This window comes from Lytechinus variegatus, chromosome 7, assembly GCF_018143015.1.
Source record: "Lytechinus variegatus isolate NC3 chromosome 7, Lvar_3.0, whole genome shotgun sequence".
Lineage (NCBI taxonomy): Eukaryota > Metazoa > Echinodermata > Echinoidea > Temnopleuroida > Toxopneustidae > Lytechinus > Lytechinus variegatus.
Window position 1 is genome coordinate 23,899,608 of NC_054746.1, and position 25,505 is coordinate 23,925,112.

Below are 25,505 nucleotides of genomic sequence, written 5' to 3' on the forward strand. Positions count from 1 at the left end.
AACTCAAAGGTCTCCAAATTGAGTGTCCTTCTCATAAAAAATGAAATACATTAAATTACATGCAATCATTTTCAATAATTTCCATTCATTCCAAGACTTACAGGTAGGCCCTTATACCTATGTAGAAAATATTGATATTTTCATGGAAATTGTTAACCTTGCTTTCCAGTCTGACATACATCAATTGCTTCATATACAAACATTGCACTATTTCAAGCAAAATACCATTCCAGTCTTAAATATTTCTCTGCTGAATAAAGAAGTAAGTAAAAAAAATGTTATTTATATCTCCATAATTTTGTTGGTCATTGATATCTCGTGACATACCTTTTTCCTCAATAATTAATTTCCCTTTTTATCTTGAATATTGTAGTAATTATTGCATATGTTAAATTATTATTCATACATTGTACGCGCTATGGTACTTTTTTAATTATTATTATTATTAGTGGAGAATGGAATATGCAAAATGTTCATAATTTTTTGTAACATGATTTTTAAAATGTGCTTTTTTCTATATTTTGTTATAAAACAAGTACTTTATGTAACACACTATGTTTTTTTATTAATGAACTTGATGGATAAAAAAGAGCGAAAAAATTTGCAACCTTTATTTCGATTGAGGCAGCCTCCCCCTCCCATCCCCAACAATTTCTTACGCCATGAAAGCTATAAACACTAGATCAAAGCACAATTGGACAATATCCAGTGTGCACGACTTGTGACTTCCGACCTCTAACCCTAATAGACCATAGACCTTTTTAAAATAATGATTTTATGGAGAAAAATTCACAGACTTTAGTGTCAGATGTGAAATTTGTAAAAATCGACCCTGACCAATTCAACATCACACATTATGTAAAGATAATAAATAATTGATCACTTTGCAAAATATAACAACAAAACAACAGCGAACTATCAGGTTAAAATATTAATCTGCATTGAATTCATTTTTTATACACTAAGAGAGATGCAAAAACTCACAAACAAGTCAGAACCCTGAAATACAAGGTCTACGTATAAAAAGTTGTATTCTTTTCTACTACTAACTTATCTGAAATATGAAATCTTACCTTACTTGAATATTTTCTACAAAGTAAAACGTCATCATCCTTCAGAGTCTCGAAGAATAATGATGAAGAAGAAGAGTACTCGGGAGAATTCTAAATTCAAAACGCATTAGATTGTGTGTCTATGGCAACCATGACATGCGCACAACTGACTAATTGAACACTGAAAATACATCCTCATGAAAATGTCAACGCCTTACAACGTCATTTACATAATATAGTTATTTCGTTTAATGGTATAAATTATACGGACTGCCGCGCTGTCGCTATACCCCATCGACGGTGAATCAGCGCTCTAGTCCGAAGAAGCCTGCAGACCGAGTAGGAGAAAGCTCAAAATGTAAAAACAAAATTGATTGTGGAAATTTGTTCTATTTGAGTTCTACCAATCTGATGTATCTCTATAAGTCTAATGGTAATTGTTTCTTTAGAAATTAATTAGCAGCCAAAGGCTGAATTGCAGAATCTTGTACAAGTATAATAATACAAACATTGTAATAAATGCATAATTACACAATGCTTAATAAATCAAAATAGTTATACGATCTCTTTAAACAAACTCGCCTAGATAAATTAGTTCGTAATATATCATACATTATTTGAAGAAACAAAGTATAGAAACGCATGTTAAAAGAGGCAATTCATTTGAAACACACACGTCATGTCCATCAACTTAAAATTCGAAATGGGAATGAGAGCAAGAACGGTAGGATTTTGCAAAAGTGAAAAAGGAGGGGAAGTAGAGATAGAACAGGAAATTAAGGGAAGAATACAGAGAAGGTAGAAACAGGAAGTTGTAAGGCTGCAAAGTTTCGGTAAGAAAGGAAAGCAAATTTGGAAGAATTTGAGTGTACATGATTAAAGACTATCCTTGTTCAATAAACATTATGCATACACATGTATAGATTGGCATCTGGTTAAAGCACATTAAAAAGTGTAAGAAAAAACTAGCGGTAGAATGACAATTAAAACAACCAATTTGAATTAGTAGAGACTTTAGTATTATCAAACAGATCAGTAAGATATTGTGTGTGTGCATAGGTAACGAGAATTGATGAATTATGAGTTCGAGATAACTTGGACCAGGAAAACATGGGAAAGTATTTTGTAATGAAATAAAGTTAACTGCGCAGTATAAATTTTGATATAAAATTTATGTAATACGCAATACATAAGTAATATCAGTTAATGTTATACGAAAGATAGCACCTTTCAACCAACCAAGAAGTACCGTAATTAGGACTATATTGAGTTGATTTTTCAAATAATGCTACATGCTAATAATACAATAGCAGAAAAGTCATTGATATTAGATAGCTACAATACGTTTAAATATGATCATGTTACAACAGAATCATTTATTTTCCTGTTATACAAGATAGGAAGTGATTTTTTTTTCACAGTGACAAACAGATTCAGAACAACATACATGCTTGTATATACGGATTGATTAAAGCCTCGCTAAAAATCAAATTCAGGATGAAAACGAATGCCGTACGAAAGATTTTACACCATTCCGTCAGACCTTAAAAATGCCGTACGAATCTAGCGTTCGCAGACCGTTGACATACCGTTCGTAGATCTTTTAAGTTACGGAACCCTCTCTTTTTAAGGGCAGGCGACCCTAAGAACGTCATAATAATATCGTCACATCCTCGCAAGATATTTTTAGGGCGAAGAGACAATTCAAGAAGCCTCAAAATCTTACGAGGATCGCAAATAAAGAAATTTTGAATAATGTTATCTATACACAAAAACAAAAGAAGTAAGTCCCCCTTGAACAAACATCAATAATTTCCGAACCAATGCGAGTTTTTGATATATTTTTACATGAGCGTGTAGGTAATTTTATAAGCTACCCTCTGAGTAAATGTTCTGGACTTATTTTACGTCATGCTTCAGTGAGCACCGTCGGAAGGCAAAAATGTCACTTTTCAAAAGTCACAAGCCAAATATCATGACTTTGATTCCATTTTATAGGAACTGATTCCACATTATCATCATGGAAAAATAGTAAGAAGGCTTGTAAAAGGTAATTTCTAAAAGACAATACAACTTTTTGGGCTAAATTTCACGGTTGAATAAACACAAGTCCAAATTTGCCATAATTTGATTTTTTTCACTTTTTATCAATAAAAATGATCGAATATGATGACAATTATTTTTGGGAGAGTATCTTCAACAATATTCATCGTTTCACGGTTCAATGAACATTTATTGGAAAAAAAATACGATTTTCAAATATCATAGGCAAGTTTTGTGTCATTTTGGTAACTGAAACTGATCTTTTATAATTTTTTTCGTTATGTTCATGAGTAATTAATATGCTTCAATTATTCAAATGCGTTTAATTAAACATTCACACTTGAATGAACATGTTGAATGTGATTAGCTCTTTTTTACGTTATTAGAAAAAAAAATGCAATTGTAACTATGGATATCTGTCACAAACCTTGCATGGTTCATTTGATTTGATTTTTATGAAAATCCCGATGTTTAATGCATCAGTGAGCACACAATATTCGAAAATTATGCAAATGGGAAGAAAGTTCAAGGCCTTGGCCCCACTCTGTGCCGTATCGAATTGTTATTTTGGTGTGCGCCCCTTTTGGATAATGTTACACCTTGATTACTGCTGTGAAATCTGGGGGTTGCGTTTCAATATGCACACAGATCGTATAATTAAGCTTCAAAAAAGAGCTGCTAGATTAATCCTGAAATGTAATTTTTATACCCCCTCCAAAGAAATGTTTCGTGAACTCCAATGGCTCCCGTTCAATGACCGCGTTACCTATTTTAAGTGTATTTTTATGTATAGATGTATCAATGGTCTGTCATCGGAATATTATCGTAATGTGTTTACTTTTGCAAGTGATTCTCATTGTTTTAATACTAAATATGCAGCAAAAGATAATTTGATCACCCCAAAAACTCATACCGAAATTTTTAAACACTCTTTATTTTACTCAGCGATTTTACTTTGGAACAACTTGCCATTTAATTTGAAACAGTCAAAATCTTTATCAATCTTTAAACAGAAACTTAAAGTGCATCTTTTTAAATTCTAAGTTTTATTATTGCCTCTTAAATTTGAAATCAACTTTTTATGTCTATCTACTTTATTTTATTTATATGTACGCTTCGTGTGTAATTTTGTTAATTAGTATCATGCTTTTAACGATGTCGTATGTTTGCTACTATGTTTTCTGTTATGATACGAGTCATGTTTTTTAGAATATTTCTGTGTATATTTTAAACGTATTTAAATGTTTTATACTTGTTTTTTATCATGTATTCCAGGGCCCCACGGGAGACCGGTTTATTGCTGAGTGGGCTACCCTGGTTAAATATATTGAAATAAATAAATAAATAAATAAAATACTCTGAAGCCATGTGCGAAGTTTCATGAAATAACTGTTGGTAGAAGTAACAAAAACCGTCCATGAAACAAACCCTTATTTCATATTTGTTAAAATTTTGACTTCCTCTCTCATAGACTTGTGTACATTATGGGTGCATATGTTTAAGAATAAGTAACCCCTTATTAAATATGGTGGAACCTTTTTTCAAGGCTGTCTTTAGCAATGTCATTTGGCAGTAATGTTTATCAACCTATGGGCAGAATTCTGTGCAAAAATGAAATCGATTTGTTTATTTATGGATGAGTGAGCACGCATCAAAGTGGGAAAATTGGTATTTTCAATGTCACAGACTCATTTTAAAGGGTAATAAGTTGAATATTGGGGGCAAATTCGGTTTCAAATGTGACTTTAATTGCTGTTGTTTTTATCATCCATCATTTCTATCACCACTCACTTTCCGAACTTTTAACATTTTCATGGTTGAGCGAGCACATTCGAAAACTTAGGAATGAATACTCTTTATACTGCATAAATGTATTCTTTTCCTAACAATTTCTCATGATCAGTTTAATTCATGGACAAATCAGGGGTGGATTCAGAATTTAAAATGGGGGAGGGGCCTAAAATCGGGGTAGCCACCAACATTTTCAAATTTTGATAAGACCTAACAAGTTGTAGAGGATACTACAAAAAAAACCCCTATGATGTCACAATACAGGGGCTGCGGAATGGTTTTCAAAGTGTGGGGGAGGGGCTGAGCCAAAAGTGTGGGGGGGGGGGGCTGACCATGCAAAAAGTCATCGTATGGTCAATTTTACATTTTCGTTCATGCATTTGGAAAAAAGTGTGGGGGGAGGGGACAGCCCCCCCCCCACCCTGCTTCTTCGGCCCCTGCAATATTGTGCTCACTCAACCATGAACATACGATATTAAATTGTATGTGGAGTGGCTAAATGATGGATAGTAAAACAGCATTAACACCTTTAAATTCACCTAAAAACAACCTTTGCCCAACTTTGTATTTACATAATCTGAAAAACGACTCGTGTGACTTTAAAAATGGGGTGGTATTCTGAGATCCATTTTATCTCAGATAAAATAAAATATTTTATCTCCGTTAAAATCAGTGAGATAAAATACCCTTAAAATCTCTCCGAATTGGTATTCTGAGAACAATTTTATCTTCATTTTATCTCTGTAAGACACACCTATTTTTTAATCAATATCCAATTAGAAACGCGCTTTTATAGCTCTCTCATATCCATTCCTCAAGGAGCTCGTGGCGAAGGAGTGAGATTGCGTCAATTTATTGACCTCAATACGCTTGCACTATACGCTTGCGCGTCTTTACAAAGATTTCTTTTTAACAAATATGACAATACTCTCATCTTTATTTCGAAGTCTGTATCGCATCTTTTCAAGCATCATTTCAAAGACAATATTAGTCCAGAAAAGTTTTATGAAATGCTTCCTGATTGTACAGGAATAACTTTAAGGTGTTGTTCTCAATGAATATATCATTTTTCTTAATTTTCATGCCAACATTTGAAGTTAATTCACCTAGAAATATTGACGAAATCAACGTCGCAGAGATAAAATAGCCCCTACCCTCTTTTAAGTTTATTTTATTTTTTCTTCAAAGTAACTTGGGCGCAAGCACATCACCCGCGTTGCAATGGCCAGATACGCGATGGGTATGTCTACGCAGCCACTGCTCTGTTGCGTATCATCATAGATACGCAAGATAAAATTTATACGCTAGATAAAATTTAAATTTTTATCTGAGAGATAAAATGTCATCTCAGAATACCAATTTTATTTTAAGAGATAAAATAAAATATTTTAAAGATAAAATGACCTCAGAATACGGCCCCTGGTCATTTTTAATTCAATCTTTAATTATTCATGCATGACTCAAGCGATCAATCTCATTTTTCCCCAGGAGTTGCTTAATGAGTGTAGAAAACTACCTACGAAATATCATATCTCAAAATAATTCCGTTCGAAAGTTACAGTAATTTGATTTAGGGGGAATTACTTTTTTGTTGTGTATATGTTCAGCTAATAAAACTAGCAACGGAAAGACGGATGAAAGAAAGGTATTCTGAGGTCATTTTATCTTTAAAATATTTTATTTTATCTCTTAAAATGTAATTGGTATTCTGAGATGACATTTTATCTCCGAGATAAAATTTACAATTTTATCTTGCGTATAAATTTTATCTTGCGTAACTAGATGATACGCAACAGAACAGTGCCTGCGAAGACACACCCATCGCGTATCTGGGTATTGCAACGCGGATGATTTGCTTGCGCCCAGTTACTTTGATGAAAAAATAAAATAAACTTAAAAGATGGTAGGGGCTATTTTATCTCCTTGATGTTGATTTCACCAATATTTCTAGGTGAATTAACCCCAAATGTTGACATTAAAATGAAGAAAAATTACATATTTATTGAGAACAACGCCTTAACGCTATTCCTGTACAACCAGCAAGTAATTCATAGGATATGTCTTGACTAATATTGTCTTTGAAATGATGATTGAAAAGATGCGATAGAGACTTCGAAAAAAGATAGAAATTTTTGTAAAGACGCGCAAGCGTATAGTGCAAGCGTATTTGAAGTCAATAAATTGACGCAATCTGTCCCCTTTGCCACACCTCTTGGCTGAATGGATTTCAATTGGTTGAGTGACACGAGAGCGCTATAAAAGCGTGTTTCTAATTGGATATTGATTAAAAAGTAGGTGTGTCTTACAGAGATAAAATGAAGACAAAATTGTTCTCAGAATACCAATTCGGAGAGATTTTAAGGGTATTTTATTTCACTGATTTTAACGGAGATAAAATGGATCTCAGAATACCACCCCTGCTGGTCATTGAACGTCTATACATCTTTACAAGCGTGGAAATAGAAAGGATGTAAGCGTATGCATCTCGTATATAAAGTAGGCCTATTAAACACCCATGTAACCCCTTCGGAGCTGCCATCCACTTCCATCCACAGAAATCCCGCTTTATGAACAACCGTTTAACAACCGCGCTACATACAACCCACGTCCGTTCTTTCCCGTTATGTTTTCGCAAATTTTGTCCACTTCTGGAGCGGGTGAAAACGGATGGAGCCACCTCCGAAATTTTGCTCGTCCACCGTGTCCTATATGAATACGTTTTGTGTCCGTTGGCCAGTTAGACCAGGCCTTAAGTGATCCATAAAAACCATTAATACTGGCAAATCAATTTTTATTTGTATGGGTACACAGAAAAAGTAGTCTCTTCGTTAACAATAGGAAATTCTCTTATTTGGCCTCAATCTACATATTAGCTGCAAGCATGGGTGTCGATCGGTATTCTTGGTTGGGGGGGATGATTGACACAAATGTTCTTGTGGACGGGGATATTTCAACATTACCCCCACTAAAATAACAAGTTAGGACATTTGGGAGTGGTTGATATGCATGGTGTTCTTGGAAATTCCTTCATTGTTGTAGTGTACTATACTTGTATATTTTTTGTGAAAATTCAATTTGTGTTACAAGTAAGCCTATTCTAAACTCATACCGAGAAAAAAATGACAAAAATTGACTGGACCATGTACATAGTGATCTGTTTATTGAGCATGATGTATACACAGGGGCGTCGATCCATTTTTCAGAAGGGGGGGGGGGCAAAATTATGAATCAACGTTCCAAAGGCGCTCGATCACAATATATATATATAACTCATGAGAAAGAGACACATATCTCACCTTCACCAACAATGCGAGCGCGAAGCGCGAGCTAAATCTTTTTAGTATGTCATGAAAACAGGAATAATGTACCTGTTTAGGTTTGTTTGTAGTAACTCATGAGGAGGGTCGATACATGTATCTCACTAGAGAGCGAGCTGAAATTTCTTTATATTCTGACCTGAAAGCTTGATATTCTAAGCATTTTTGGTACCAATGATTAAGATGGGTATCTAGAAGAACAATAGATGCGAGCGCGAGCTGAAAATTTTGATATTTTGATCTGGAAAAAAAGGACACTTTAATGAAAGATATATATCCAACAAAAGATTATTGCAAAATCAAAGTTCTTTTGAGGTTTAGAATTGAGAACGGGACATTATATTCACCTATATAATCATGAAAAGTATGGGTTTTTGGTACATGATGCGAGCGCGAAGCGCGAGCTGAAAATTTTTATATTCCAATCTGAAAAGCAGACATTTTGAGCACGATTTTAATTCAAAATCGAGTTGGTATCTCAATCTCCCTTGCTGATTTCAGTGTAGCATTACAATCTTATTTTATTTTTTAGTTGCATATGCGGAATTATTGGGGAGGGGGGCAAAACGATGTTTGCCCCCAATATTTTATTGGTGGGGCGATCGCCCCCTGCCCCCCCACCCAGGATCGACGCCTCTGTGTATACAACTTCTCTCTTAAATCTAACCTGACTGGCAATATCTTTATTCTTCTTAATGCATGATGATAAAATGCAGATTCGGACCAATTAAAACTAGCACAAATTACAACCTGTGTGGCTTCTCGTGCGCCATCGGGCTTACCGTCATTCCTTTATTTATCTTGCCACCCTTTTACTCCCGTTTATTTTTCCACCCTTTTGAGTTGATTTATTTAAATTAATTTATTCACCACTGGTGGGATGCAACACCCTATCAACAAAAGTTGATTTTCGTTGGGGTCCTTTTATGTCATGTGTTCAGATACATAAACATTTCATTCTTTTTCATCTTGAACCTCCACCCATCTGCTTGAAAGTCCTGAAAAAGAATGTTTTTATTTAATAACAATATACACAAATTGCGAGGGAAACAAACTGATTGATGGCATACTATAATCATCATGATCAAACTTTTCATTTTTTCATCATCATTATTAAATTTTTCTACCCTAAATTATTGGGGGGATGATAATACAGGCCATCCCCCCACTTGAAATATTGGGGGGATATATCCCCCCATCCCCCCCGTGATCGACACCCATGGCTGCAAGAATAATCTGATCGGGCGAAAGACGTATCGAGACTAATAAGGGCTAATAAACTCCTCCGTGGCAACTAACAAAGTTCATGAACACCGCAATGATCTTCTCCAAGCCAATGCGACACAAGGTGGCAAAATAACACAAATAACAACTCTGAATGTAACTAACATGCAATGGTGTGATTACTTTCCCTTCTTCGCTTCCTTTGTCTTGGATGATTCACAGAATCAAACGTCTCGTAAAACTTGGGGACAAGGCATAGGCCTACAGAGAGAGGCACTTGAACCAAACGCAATGGTCATCGTTGCTATCGGACGAAATGACTGTTGAACGAAATAATATTGGATCAAAGGGAAATAGACGATAGTCATTGGACGAAATGACATTGGACGTAGATGCTAATCACTCCCCTCGCGCACACCACACCCACACACACACCCTCACACACTCCCCCTCACACACACTCTCTCTCACACACAACCCTCCTTCCCATACACACACCCTCCCTCTCTCTCACACACCCCCCACAACCACACAAATACTACCCCTGATTTTGTCTCTTACCCAATACCATAATTATTAATCTTTCTTCCACTATAATCGTCAAATCTGTTTTTAAAGGGATGCTCCGGACTTAGAACATTTTAAACAGATAAAGAAAAATCAGACAATCAAACGCTGCAAATTTGATCCGAATCGGACAAGGAATAACAAAGTTATGGCATTTTAAAAATTTGCATTATTCCGGTGAAACAGTTCTAGGTATGTCTTCATGAATAATCAATGAGCAACTTGATGATGTCATATCCCCACTTTTTCTTTTGTATTTTTATTATATGAAATTAGGTTTATTCAATTTTTTCTACCAAGAACTGAACAAATTGGATTTATAACTAATTTAGTACATTTGATATTCATTGCTGCAACTGATTTCATAACTACCAAAATGAGCATATTGTCCAAAATGTGCAGGCTCATCATAACTGCACATTAGCATAGATACACCATCGGCACATTTTGGTAACAAATTGTCGGGCACGTTTTGGTAAATTTCACATTTCGGTAACTTACCAAAATGTGCCGTAACAGACGTGGTGCTCTAAGAAATACCCAACTGAACTTTGTGTTCCAGGAATATTCCCCTTGTTCGTACATGGCTCCGCATTCGTGTTGGCCATTGGTATTCAAGCGCAAGGCGACGATTTTCTGGCATGCAACCCAATGCGTATCAGGACAACTACCCCCTCGACAATCACCCCGGACAATTACCCCCCCCCCCCCCGAGAACAAATACCTCCGGACAATTACCTTGAGGACAATTACCCCCAACACTCACTCCCGAGGACAGTTACCCCGAGGACAATTACCCCCGGTAATTACCCCCGGTAACAATTACACCACGAGGACAATTACCCCCCCCCCCCCGACAGAGGGAGAGCACAATGTCATACGACGCTCGTACGTTGCACCAATTGTTCAATAATTCTAAGCTTCTTGTTTGTTGAATTGTTTTAAAATATCAGTTTTATACTTGTCAATGTTAGTGTTGATGGTTGCCTTAGCGACTTTCAACATTTCTACCTATGAAGGTGTCTTTTAACGTTTTATCTATTTGCCTGATTTTTTTTCCTGAAATCAAACCCAAAATAAATAGAAATCAGATCAGTTGGAATCAGAGATATTAAACATTTGTGATTATCATGTGTAATCGTGTCCTTTAATGAATGTTCAATTGTCCTATAAAAAACTTGAAAATAAGAGGTAGTATGAGGGCCATTTTCCATATTCTCTGATTCATAATATACGCGTAGCCAAACGGAGATTTGGGGCGCAAGTCCCCCCTTTTTTCAACGCGCAGAAGGCGCCGCTACACAAATTTTTAAAAAAAGAAAAAAAAGGGGCGGAAAAGGAAGAAAAATGAAACAGGAAGGAAAAAAGACGAAATTGAAAGAGAGAGATAGAGAAAAACAATATAGAAGAGAAAAGGAAAGAGAAATAGAAAGTGATTAAGATAAGATAAGATAAAGTAGAAAATATTTCAAAAACCTGTGCCACCGGCCAAGACTTACAATGGATCCCGGGGGGGGGGGGATTTTCCGGGAGTAATTGTCCTAGGGTATATGTCATCAGAGATAATTGTTCGGGGGTTATTGTCCGGGGGTGATTGTCCTTGGGGGTAGTTGTCTAGGGGTAATTTCTCGGGGGTAATTGTCCGGGATGTAATTTTCCCCGAGGGTAACTGTCCTTGGGGGTAAATGACCTCGAGGGTAATTGTTCGCGGGGGGTAATTGTCCGGGGATAGTTGTCCGTGGGAAATTGTCCTCAGGGGTAGTTGTCCTCAGAGGGTAATTGTCCGTGGGGTGATTGTCCGGGGGTAATTGTCCTCGGGAGTTAATTGTCAAGGGATAATTGGCCGGGGGGGGGGGTAATTGTCCTAGAACCATTCGAATTAGGTCTTCAATCGTAAGCCCCCCCCCTTTTTTTAAGGTAAAATGATGACCTATAACACATGTGGTTCATTTCAATACATTTTCCCAATTTTATTACACTTATGCTCAATTAATTGCAAATATTTTTGTAATAAAAACAAGAAATTGGTCGAATTAGGCATAATGTTGTGTTTTTAATAATAAACTTAAATCGTAATCAAATTGTTTCTTTTTACTTTATATTCATTCAAACTCGAGTTTGTTGATTCTGGATAAAAATCAGTTGTACTGTAAATTAGTGTTTCCCTCAGAACTCATATCTAGGTCCCATGGGGATATAACAAACGGAGCAGGACTGTATTATAATCATCAAGAAAGAACATGAAAATGATATTCTCAAATTGATCCGAACTAGTGTGAGTATAAAAATGGTGATTAATTCAATTACATACCTAATATGTCAAAAATTATTATTAAAAAAAAAACAGTTTGAGAAACAATTTAATATTTTTTCACCGAAACTTAAATATCTCTTTATGAAATAAAAAAAAAATCCTTAAAGATTTCTTTTAGATTGATTTCACAACGAAAATGAACATAATTCTTTAATGGAGATTAGGTATCGCCACAAGTACAAAATGTTGCTGTAGGATGTACTCTAAAAGAAAAAAATGTTTACCCATTATTAAGTAAAATGGGACCATGCATGTTGGTTGCAATGTTGCGTTGAAATATGGGGTAAAAATATACCCAGCAAACATACATGTTCCCTTTCTACCCAATATTGGGTCAAATTTTACTCAGTGTTTTTAGAGTGTAGCATGTTGAAACAATATAATTTCGCGGGTACAATAGTTTTGTCAAACATGTTGCTAAACATATTTTGTAAAAAAAAAGTCAGAATACGATATACAGTATTTCACACCCATATATGCAAAGATTCCGATGTTACAATTTGTACATTTACAATTCAGTATAAATTCCCTGATCTATCATAATATACCATAAGATATAGTTTGTATATTTTTCTAGCGATATTTTGAACGGAGAAAATATAAATAAACCACAAACTTTGCTTTAAACTAAGTTTCAGGAAGACTACACAAAACATTACAAATGTGGTCACTGTGTTTGGGAAGTGCTAATTACAAAACTCGAGAGAAATTAATGCATGGCGTCTTGGAACGCACAGCTCCATTGATACTTTTAACAAACAAATTACTGTTGATTGAGAATATGACCTTTCATTTATGATAACAAAATCTAATGTTGCCAATGCACGACTGAAATAACACAATATACATGTACTGCATTTGCTCAATGTTATAACCGGATACAAGGAGCGAGAAGGGTATTGCTGAACGAGGAGTAACCCTCAAAACGCTTGTCTTGGTGGGTGTTTCATAAAGCTGTTCGTAGGTTAAGAGAAACTTTAAGAACGACTGGTGATCCTTTCTTGTAGTAAATGAACCATTAAATGTTCATTGGTGATTAATTAGCATGTGCGCAAGGTTTACCAGCCGTTCTCAAAGTAGCTCTTAACTTATGAAAAGCTTTGTGGAACGGCCCCTGGTCAACTGATGAATCGTGGCGCTCTAATGATATCCAAGAATGAAACCTGTTGTCCCACTGACCGTAGACGTGATACATTGGAATTCATTGTTGTCATTTGATTGACCAACATGATTAGAAATTTTGAGAAGGTTCTTGTGAATATTCGTAGTATGATTATTTTTGTTTAATAATGCTTAGATGAATTACGGTGGGCTCCCTATAAAAATCTTGTGTAGAGCTTACTTTTGCAGGTTGCAGGTGGATCTTTGAAGTCAACGGTGGTGGTCCATGAGGACAAAGAAAGAAAAATAATAATACGTAACGGTGAGGCGAATTTCCAACAACCGTTCGGGACTACCCCTATTATGTTTTTTGCGTAAATATTACCTTCATTAAAGTAATTCATGAATAAGTCTGAATTTTTTTTTAATAGGGCATATTTTTGTTCCAGATAATGAAAATGATTCGTGTTTATAATAAACGTCAAAGTGTTTGTATTATGACAGGGGCGTCGCGCTACATGTAGGGGTTAGGGGATGACTTCCCCAACACTTTTAAAGAAGAGAAACTTATTTTTAAAAGGATGAGAGAAAGAAGGAAATTAAGAGAGTGTGGAGGGCGAGAAAGTAAATCAAAGAAGAATTTTAAAAAGTGAGACGTGTTCAAATTTAACCTTTATTTCCCCCTGTGGTTCAATTGAGATCAAGTGACGTCACCTTTGTTTCGGCCCGCCCCGCACCAATCGAAATACCACGCTGCATAAATTGAGACAGTGTTTCAATTTCAATGAACACTGTGTAGATCAATTTTTGAGTGGGATTTTAGAAGCAAAACACATTAATGGTGGGAGACTATGATGATTGAAGATCGTTCGGGATTGCCAGCGAAATGGGGACGTTATGTTTAATTTTTCTTTATCTGTAGTATTTGAATCAACGAAAACGTACTCTTAGCTCAAGCATTGCATAAGCTTTGTTATGGGTATGGTTACATTTACTAAACTGGACTTATTGGCCCAAATCGAATGTTGTTCGGCATTACCCGACTTACCCCTCGCGCTAATATGTGCAATACAATTCCCTTGATTGAAATGCCTTGCATTCTCAAGGAATAAAAGTATCTGGAAAGTATATAAGACCATAAAGATTTATTAATTATCATACTCATTTTCATATTATTCATCTATTGGCAAGATACATCATGTGGTTCAATGGAAAAATAAAGTGGATTTAAAAATATGCCTTTCCAAATATCCGGGAGTTGCTTTGATAATGCTTTAACATTACAAATAACATTGCCACCGAGGCATAATTAATTAGAATGTACATATCTTTGTGCCGTTACGAATAGACCAATGTAAATAAATGATATCATAAATATCAACTTCATCCATTTATACAACTACAATTTAATTATGTGCATATATACAAAACACTTCACAAAATATTAAATATCTTGATAAATAGTTACACAACATTGCATCTCTCATTATCCTAATAAATTTAGTATCAAATCAAATATCTCTTTTACTTAAATAAACATTCTTATTCTCTTCAATGCATAGATTTACGTCGTAAGTGAATAAAACTATCACAACAAACTTATTAGGACACGGGACTCGCCGAATACAAAGAAAACTGATATCAAATCTCTTTATACAAACCAAAGAGAACCCCCTTTCTCATCGTAATGGCTATCAAGACATTATTTACACATGGTGGCATCATTTTGGCATATCAAAAACATTCCATGTCGTCCCACCAACAATACTATAGTTCATTGCATGATTGCACAAGGGGAAAATATCAAACCTACATTTATGAATTAAGATATTCGGTAATACAAATTTAACTAAAAGCCTAATCATTTAAATCCACGTGATCGATCATGCAATAGGCACATGTAATCACCGAATTAAAAATAACTTCTTACAAGTGCACTTTTCGTACTTTAAATTACTAGACGTGTATTGCCAGAAATCCCTTCAACCTACAATACTCTAAAATCATTAACTACACTAATATCATATTATTGCAACAGAATGTTGAATGACAAACAATACTTTATCAATCACTCGATCTACTAAACGATAAAAAATCTGTCATGGTGAAGTATTATCGAGTTCAATACAAATTTAAACCTCCAAGCTGATTCTAACAAACACGAGTGTCACATCAGCTACATCATTTCAAAACCATTTAAATTTTATAATTGATAATTCTTGTGTCAACAAAACAGGATAAATGTTCATTTATATTCATCCCTCTCAGTCAAACAATTCAATAAACCTTTCATCAAGTATCGTGCTTCAAATGATCGTTAATCTTCCTCTTAAATGAAACAACAAGTGGAACGTCTCTTGCAGTCTCGCGCGCATTACGCGATTCAATATAGCAGCAGTGCTGACTTATAAAACAATTATTGAATAATTATTCACAAATGGAAACCTTCATAACTACGTCCATTGACCCAAAATGACCTTTGATCACGATCATATGACCTAAGACGTGTGCAAAACAATGATTCATACTTGATTAACCTTATATCTACGTTTCATGAACTACATTATAAAACTTTTTAAGTTATGATGCCAATTCCACAACAGGGCCAAAGTTATTGACCTTAATTGACATTTGATTTTGGTCATGTGACCTGAAACGCGCACATGATAATCAGGGATACATGGTTGCTCTTATGTCAAGGTTTCATGAACTAGATCCATAAACTTTTAAATTTATGACAATTCCACAAATACCCCCAACATTACAAAAACTTGTTGACCCGAAATGACCTTTGACCTTGGTCATGTGAACTGTAATTCGCATAGGATGTTCAGGGATACTTAATTACTATTATGTCCACTGAAGTGTCATGAACTAGATCCATACAATTTCAAAGTTATGATGACAATTCCGCAAATATCCCAACATAGCCAAAGTTGTTCGTAGACCCCAAGTGACTTTTGACCTTGGTCATGTGACCTGAAAATCAGGCAGGATCTTATGTCTAAGATTAAATGAACTAGGTCCATATACTTTATAAGTTATGACGATATTTCAAAAGCTTATTCCCCCCAACGCGGTATGTGTTAAATGACTCTAATGACCTTTGATCTTGGTCATGTGCCCTGAAACTCAGGCAGGATGTTCAGTAATACTTGATTACTCTTATTTCCAAGTTTCATGAACTGTAGTATCCTATACTTTCTAAGTTCTGATGACATTTCCAGAACTTAACCTTGGTTAAGATTTTGATGTCGACGACATCGCCGCCGCCGCTGTCGCCAAAGCGGCGCCTATAGTCTTGCTCAGCCATGCATGCAGGCGAAAAAAAAAACAACTAGTAGGCATGTTTGCCATAATCCGTTTTTCAATTTCGATCTAACAAATTGAAAAAAAAATGTTGCTCATTGTACCTTGGAGTTTATAAAGAATTTAACGCTGTATAACCGAATATGAAGACTTATAAAAATTGCATCCCTTTAGCAAACGAATATTATTACGGTACTAAGTCATATATTTTTCTATGCACCAGTACACATAAATTTAATTATTCTTTTGAGTTTAAGCATTGACGTCACATATAGGTGAGCACACTTGTAGCATCGTTGGCGAATAATGCTGGTTGTGATGTTCATAAATCTTGGATTATTCCACCGTTTTGGGGTTTTGTCCGGACTACCCTGCTTGACTCCATTCAACAAGTAGCGAAAAAACATCCTCAGCATTCCGAAATGAACTATCCATAAGTCATCATTATCAGATTAAAGTGTACTTCCTTTCATTATGATGAGTTGATGAAGTACCTTTTTGGCATGTCCTCTTTTTTTCACTGAGATTTCCTTCACAATGAAATCTTTGAAACAAACTTCTAATATATTGCAACTGGTTGCCAACCAAAGTTTCTCGGCATCGATGAATGAGATATAAGATGGTTTAAGATGCTGCTAATTTTTGCATATCGGTGGGTTCACATAACCGAATACATTCATTTCTACCATGATTGAGAATGAGAGGAAGACCACATAAAACAAAGTCAGTAGAACACCGAGTCGTCGATCTAACCTCCATTTGTTGAAATGAATCGCCAGTATCTGCGTTTAAAAGTAAAATGGAATGTACGAACTTGTCATTATCCATAACTCACAAAATGCCATTTAACGTTTATTGCAGGATGAATAAAAAAAATATTTCTGTCTCATCAGAAAGAAAACCCAATGATTTTTCTGTTGCCCTCATTTCAAGTTTCGTTTTGATAATGTTCATGAACTGGAGGATAAATTTGAATTAGTGAAATATACTAGAAAGATTGACTGACAAACGAAAGAACGTGAGAATTATTAAATGAAATGAATCAAAGTATAGAAAATACATCAGATTATATGAATATTAACAAATGACAAGAGGGGAACTGTAACCACAATTAGAAGTGTTAGCATCTGATATTTTTCCTCCTATGTCATGTACAGTTTACAAAAATTGGGTTGTGTACTGACTCACAGTTTGTATAACAAGGAACTTCTGTAGAATGGGTTGAGAACAGAAAGAAAAAAAAACATACATATTATTCTTACCGTTGCAGTCACAGATGCAAATAAGAGAAGAACCGAATATAGAAGACCCTTGCTGTTAATCTTGATCTGTTTTTCCAAAATGAAAATACCAGCGAATTTAGTCAAAATATAAAAATGGAGCGAATATGGTAGGAGTAACATACGCCTACACAGTAAAGTAACTATGTAATTAAACATTGAAAACACATGAAGTTACGACGTGCAAATGGAACTTTCTAGAGATTTTCTCAAAGAGAAAATGGAAAAAGCATATCCAATGATATATGATTTTTCTCTTTTGATAACATAGCCCACACACTGGAAAACTCATTATGTACAAGTAAATAATCATAAGGCCTATATAAAACCATTTTCTGCCAAGAAAATTTGGTAATTTGTGAAGAAAATGGCACACATTCATCATTTAGACTTTATGGTTTCAATGCAATCACCAACTAATAATAAAAAAGGGCGAACAACCATCATCGATTTTCTTCTTCACGATGATTTCAACATGCATAATATGCATGCATATTTTATTATGGTATGAGCGTCATATTATGCATATTTTATTATGGTATATGAGCGTATGTGTGAGTGTGTGTGTAGTAGGGTCGATTCTGGTCTTAAAAGCTACTTATGACAAAGAAGAAGAAGAAGAAGAAAACAAAGAAAATAATCTATTTTTACTACAAACTCATTATTAAGGAGCTGGGAAGGGATTGCCTTAAAAATTTATCACAATCATGCTCTTTCTTTTCTTTATCATTACTATTTTTATTCATATCATCAAATCATTATAATCATCAACATACTATCATTCAAGTAAAAACCTTATATGATTATTCCATTTGGCACTTCATAAAGGGAGTTATACTTGGATGATTCATGAATTTTATTTAAAGATGGTGATACTGCTTTTTGGAAGTAATATTGGCTTCTTTAGCATCTAATATTGAATTCACCCATTGACCATGTAACATCTTTTTAACTTGTATAAATACTGACTTCTTGAGCAATGATAGACAATCTAATAAAAATAAGAATAAAAAATAATATAAACTACTTACTCTGCTGCCATAGCTGACGAAAGTTGTCTTAATAAACCAGGGAAGGGCAAGACCAATAAGAATATCAAAGACATTACTACCGATGCTGTTAGATACTGCCATATCACCCAAACCTGATCATAAAACAAACATACATGTATGAAAGTTACTTTTAGGTTTTATTCTGAATTGATATTTGAGTTGAAGCATATTACTTCATATTTAATAATAATGAATATTTAGAGGCGCTAAAATAAAAAGTACAAACGAATACATCATTACAGTTGCACCATTGAAGGAAAAGACTTCTATTTTAATGATAATATTTCATTTAAAAATAATATTTAGGATTAGGCTTTGATAAAACACCAACGATTCTCAACTTTCTGGGGAAATGCTGTATTGTGGGAGAGGTGAAAAGTTCATAACGAGATTAATGATCTAAAATTCAATAGGCAACGATTTTAAAAGATCACTGCAAATGATGAAACTTTCGGATTTTGAGGTTTAAGATATAGTTTTATTGGAAAGAATGAAAATGGTGCCAAAATGGGGGCGTATAGGGGCATGGCGGTGTTGTTTCGTTTGTACTTTCGTAATCATTAATATCAGATGAAGTCCAGATTCTAACGTAACCTTGAAGGTCTTCAAAGATCAATATGAAAGCACATCACGTAATATAGAGCGGATGAATATGTACATGTAAAATTACACTCTTGCAATTTCAAATCAAGTGATGATGGCATAAAAAATAGAGAAATAGAGATTGCCTTCACTCTTTAGTTGATGAATATTGACTGCAGATGAAGTGGTTTGCGATTCGACAATAGTTGTTGCTTTCTTGATAACAAGGGAATCAATACTTGTATATCTGATTGGAATAACCATTCAATAGTATATGCATACGACAATAATATAAGCATGTCTTTTTTCAGCTTCATACCTTCTCTGGCGACCAGTAAGCTGGCGATGGCATCGGGAACGCTAGTGCCAGCCGCTAAGAAGGTAATACCCATTATAGTGTCAGGAATGTGAAGTGTGTGTCCAATATAAGCCACCATCCAAACCATCACATAGGAAAAGACTGCGATCCAACCGACAGAGGCGAAGAATGTAGCCATATACCAACGATCAAAACGTTTTCTCCTACAATCCGGTATGGTGAAGAATAGTAGAATACAGATAGGCAGTGTGACGATCCATTTGATTATGTTCATTATACCATCTGTAACGGGAATGAAAGTGGTGCGAAAAAAACGAAAGATGAATAGGTATTCAATTCAATTCAATTCTTTATTTCATTTCCATTCAAAACATAATACAAAGTAATATAAAGCAATACAAATCAAGTACAATTTTACAGAAGGGCATTCTTACTTCGTAAAACAGACCCCCCAAAAACAAACAGTATAATATAGAGCATAAATGGAAACGGAAATGAGTATTTCTGATGTATAGAGTATAATTTCCATTAATTTCAATAGGTCAGTTTCATTGGTTTATCCATCGAGGTACAACCACCGTTGGCAACACTAGATTATCAGGGTATCATGCATATTTAAAAAAAAAATCTATATAATAGCTTGCGACTTCTTTTTACCTCAGATTGTTAGGTCTGAAAACAAGTGGTGCAAGGAAAAAAGTTGCTATTTGATGGAGGTATATTTTAGAAGGTTTAAGCCTGCTTTATTGAGATGCTTTTCATTAACCAAATTTTGTAAACATTCCATTTCTAATAAAAAACACCCCATAGAATTTCACATTACGAGACATTTTACATGAATCGTTATATTTTAAAGTAATTGGAATTCGCTTGTACTTAGTGAGCGGAACATGCTTTAAAAAGGAATAATGTGTAAAGAGCTCACCTGATGAAAAAAAATCTATGTGTCAGTTCACTCATAGGATTATAGTTACATTATAGCGACCTTAAGTTTGGTCATAATTATGACGTCACGTTTGACCAATCATTGTTCAGGATTGGAAAAATTAACAAAAGAAAAGACAAATTGAATAACCCACCTGGTACACTGAAAGGAGAATCTATTTCTGGAAAGCTTCTTTCACTGATTACATCTTCTGTTCCATCTTTATCGATTGACAAATCAACACTGTGATAATAATTTAAAAACAAATTATAACAACTCTTAAGTCTAATCAGTAGTTCTAGTAAAAAAAAGACATTTCGAAATAAAACGTTTACAGCAATTAAATAATTATTTTAGTCACGACAAATCTGAGATTCCTGGAAATATTTTCCCAAAGACAACACCATCATATTGAAACCAAGACTATGGATATCAACTGACACAAAGAAACAGCCATAACACCAGTGTGTGTCGAGACAAGGTATTTCTTTCAGTAATCGAGGATCGTAATGTGGCTGTTCTGGATTGCAAATGTTGGCATCTGTAATAATTGAATTAATCTTTGAAATGTTTCATTATCATATTTTTCTCAAATCAAATGTAAGTATATTAATGTCGGTATGTCGGTATAACTTTTGAGTAGTATCTTGTGTTAATACTCTTACAAGAGGAATTGTTAGCGAGAGTACAAAATACGCCCGCAGCCAAGATCAGCAAGAAGAGGTCAAAATCCTTTTGAAACTAAAAACTGCAGTTCACTTCAGTGCATTATTAGCATGAGAAGGCACAATCAGATATTTGCGTTGTCGGCATAAGGTTTCATCTTCATCCAGGCATATACACATTCCACAAAAAATATGGTATGAAATGAACCAAGAAAGCAGGGCCTTGGGAACGATTTTTTTTACAGGGGGTGCTGATGTCAATTTGACAGGCAACAAAATAAGGGGAAAAGAGTTTCACTACAAAATAAAAGTCATTTTGATTCCGAGAAATTTGACAAAAAAAGGTTTCACTAAAAAATGAAAGTAATTTTGGTTATATTTCTCCATTTTGCCACATCTACCAGAATTCTAGGGGTGTTGCCCAAGGAGAATAACACACCAGCACCTCCGCTTCCCAGAGCCATCCAAGAAAGATGTTTCCAAACCATCATATTGCTTTCAGTGTATGCTTGATTTTTCAAAGTAATCAACCCGCTTCAATTAGTGATTTTTTTTCTTTAACCACTGAATGATCGATTAGAATAGGAATGCTTACCTCTCATCTTTGCAGATAGAGTCACTCCGAGGTACATTTCCATTCTTCTCTGTCTCTGGTAGACTTGGACGGTGGGTGTACGTTGTTGGAAACTTCCCGCCACTTTCAGCCTCCATTTGTTTTTGCTGCCGTGGAAGGAAGAGTAATGGTTCTTAATATGATTCAAACATATAGACCTACTGTGTGAGGGACAAAATTCTTTTAAATTGGAGTGACTATCATTCTTTGCACGTTCGTATGCATATTAAGTGGCATGTGTACTACTAATAATTGAGTCCACACAAACATTTAGATGCTGGTTAACCCTAGTAAACTGAAACAATTCATCCGTATATGCAGATGTCAAATTGTTGGGCTAACTTTATGCTTCTGTAAGTTGCATGCTGTACTCAACTTATTTTCCTTTAATGTAATGACAACTAAAGTGATCTCTAATCCATATATTAAAGAAAATTATCCAATCAGTTGACTTGAGTGCATTCAGATGTCATATTAATACCTCAGTGATGATGAGCCAACACGCCGTCCTCAATCGCGTGCGAGCAGGAAATTGTTTGGTCAACATCAACCTCAAACCAGCATCAGAAAATGTTAACCTGTAACAAAAATAATAACCATGATTTGATCTAAGCAGTGAAATAAAACAATTCTCTTACACATAGTTCTTGAAATAAAATGGACAAAAGAACACTGTACATAATACCAAGGTGAGGACACCTATACCGACATCACTTCCATTCCAATAAACGATACCTCTTGTGACATTTTACATGAAATTAGAAAGCTAACTATAACTGAATCTAATACAGATAATCTTGATCTAGCATACTGTCTACTTTACCGATCGAAAGCCTTAATAAACCTTCCGGTAAATACACACACACACACACACACACACCCAAGGTTCTAAAAGGTAAATTCAACGACAGATTATTGAACTACTTTTGATATTAAAGTTGCAGAAAGAGTCGACACCAAATGCAGCTCTAAATCAAAAAGTACATTGATCTTTAACTAATCAAATAATCAAAATCTGTCCACAGACAGCTGCCTCCGATGACTAATCTCCATGATTGGTTGATTGCTGCGGGAGACTCTATTTCATAAACATTTTTACAATATCAAATGCACGATTTCAGAAGCTGAACTGTTATTCCAAATTTGCTTTTATAACAAGTTTTAAGAAAAAAGCCCCTGGCCTCGAACTACGTACTATAAGAACTTTTAGAGAATAATTAACGTTAATTGTTGGTGCTTACAACATTTATGAAATAGCCTTTGTTTTAAACACACGCTTGACTCGTTTTAAGAGTTTGCATTTTAGACGTAGATATTTCTGCAAAGGGACCTACGGCAAACGAACAATTGTCTCTGAAACCTATTCTTTAATCCCTACTGGCCGACTTAGGGTAGGCATGGATCTACTACACTGACAGAGTAGTAGGTCCATGGGGTAGGTAATGCTACGAGCCACCCTCGAAATCTCGCGGGATATGTCTGCATAATGACGGTGCAGATATGATGAACGCACTCACAACCTAATTTGCATTATCTTTTGACATAAGATTAGGGAAAATGTACCTTTTGGGTGAATTACTGTATTCTTCATCAACATCTTCGACGTCTTTCTTTTCTCCATTCGTCGTGATATCTTCTGTGGCATTGAGCGGCGTAACTGTGATGTGAAACAAGGGAAATTCGGATATATATCAAAATACAATATGATGATAAGAATAATGATGATAAAGAGGATGTGGTGGAGACGATGATTATGATAGTGGCTGTGGTGGTGGTGGTAATGATGACAACTACAGTGATATTATTCAGTATAATCCAACAATGGCTTATTCCAAATGTACATCGAATCTATTTAAAATTGTATGATAAACTGGTAAACAAGGTACAAATAGTAATACCGGGGGTATCATAAAAGGTAATCCGATTTTCGAGGGGTAAATATTCATAGATTATTGGATATTACAATTTGAATTTATCAGATAGTGTAATCGATACCCAACCTACATCTCTTACACCACTTTTGTGTCAACTGATCTATGTTGAAATCATCAGGTAGGAATTTCATTTTCCCAAATGAAGTTTTGGCAATTTAGGTCGAGATGTCCATGTATCCCTTACTGATATCCTCAGATAAGTGATTACTTTGTCACTGAAAAAGGACCCTATGTAGAGCATTATATGCACATCATGTTAATGACGGCAAAGCAGTTTTTAAAACCTTTTTTTCAATTTTATCGAAACTTGGGAATCCGAGATCTGCACCTCTTGTCTTTCAAATGAATTCATTCGTCCATATGTGTGGTGTCAGTGGTATAAGTAAGATATCTATAAAAATATGAGGGGTTGTTTTTTGCATTCTGGTAAATCAAAATTGTAATATTCCTTTTTCATATTAGTTCTCAATTATGATTACTTTTTTTTATATAATTATAGTTTTAGAACAAGATAGCTCTCTTAGATATGCAATAGTAATAAATGAGTCACAACATAATGTATCTAAAAACTTGTATATGTCTGAAACAGACCCACAAAATTGTTGCTGAAAGGCTATTCATATTATTTTAGGAATTTGAAATTGGCCTACAATATTCTCTTCTAGAATAGAACACTTTGATCTTCCTAATTTTCTTACTAGCCGTCAAGCCTAGTCTCTCCAATCAAATAGACCTCAACAAATCTGTTGTTCAACGCCATCTATTGTCGGTACGTATCACAGACGGAGTACAACTTCCGATGAATGTAAATATATTTTTAAATCTGATTGTTTATGGAATAATCAACTTACTCTTTCCCCTTTACTATAAGGAATTCAGTAACAAAAGAAAAATAATTGAGACTTTACTCTATTTCTAACTGGTCAAAGAATAAAAAAATGAAAGGGAGAAATTTGATTTTGCCTCTGTATGAAAGGCACGTTCAGGGATTCGTCTAGGAAATTGATGATGCCTTTTCTTCGAATGAGCGCTTCTCCCCCACTGCCCTACTTTGCATGCCTTCATTCTACAGCAAACAATCTGCTTATGACGTCATCGCGATCAAATATCTATCTGGACGGGGTCTACAGAGCTGCAAAAACAAACACCATTACTCCTGATATATCCCAAGCGGGGGTGGGTAAAGTGCCCCTTAATTCTCCTCTAATTATTTCTTTTCCCTCCATGAAGTCACAATATGCGCTTCTTGACGCGATTGACCAGCGCGATACCCTTTATTTTTTATACAAACCTAAATTTCGTGTGTTAAGCGCTGTATGGTACGTTCCGATTCCTCTATAGCGATTCAATTTAGTGTCACAAAAACTAATCTGTGTATACATTTTAAATAGTTTAAATTTTTTCTTTTAATTGCTTT

At 35.0% G+C, this 25,505-nt stretch overlaps 1 protein-coding gene across 1 annotated transcript in view; it reads right to left on the minus strand.

Moving 5' to 3' along the window:
* Positions 1-16,793: 16,793 nt before the first annotated feature.
* LOC121418806 (sodium/potassium/calcium exchanger 3-like) overlaps positions 16,794-25,505 on the minus strand; it is a 34,487-nt gene continuing 25,775 nt past the window's right edge. The window contains exons 9-16 of the mRNA XM_041612953.1: positions 23,718-23,811; positions 22,636-22,732; positions 22,137-22,261; positions 21,031-21,119; positions 19,952-20,233; positions 19,030-19,142; positions 17,981-18,046; positions 16,794-17,500 (exon numbers count right to left, since the gene is read on the minus strand). Of these exons, the coding sequence (XP_041468887.1) occupies positions 17,354-17,500; positions 17,981-18,046; positions 19,030-19,142; positions 19,952-20,233; positions 21,031-21,119; positions 22,137-22,261; positions 22,636-22,732; positions 23,718-23,811 (1,013 nt within the window). The 3' untranslated portion in view covers positions 16,794-17,353. The remainder of the gene's footprint in view (positions 17,501-17,980; positions 18,047-19,029; positions 19,143-19,951; positions 20,234-21,030; positions 21,120-22,136; positions 22,262-22,635; positions 22,733-23,717; positions 23,812-25,505) is intronic.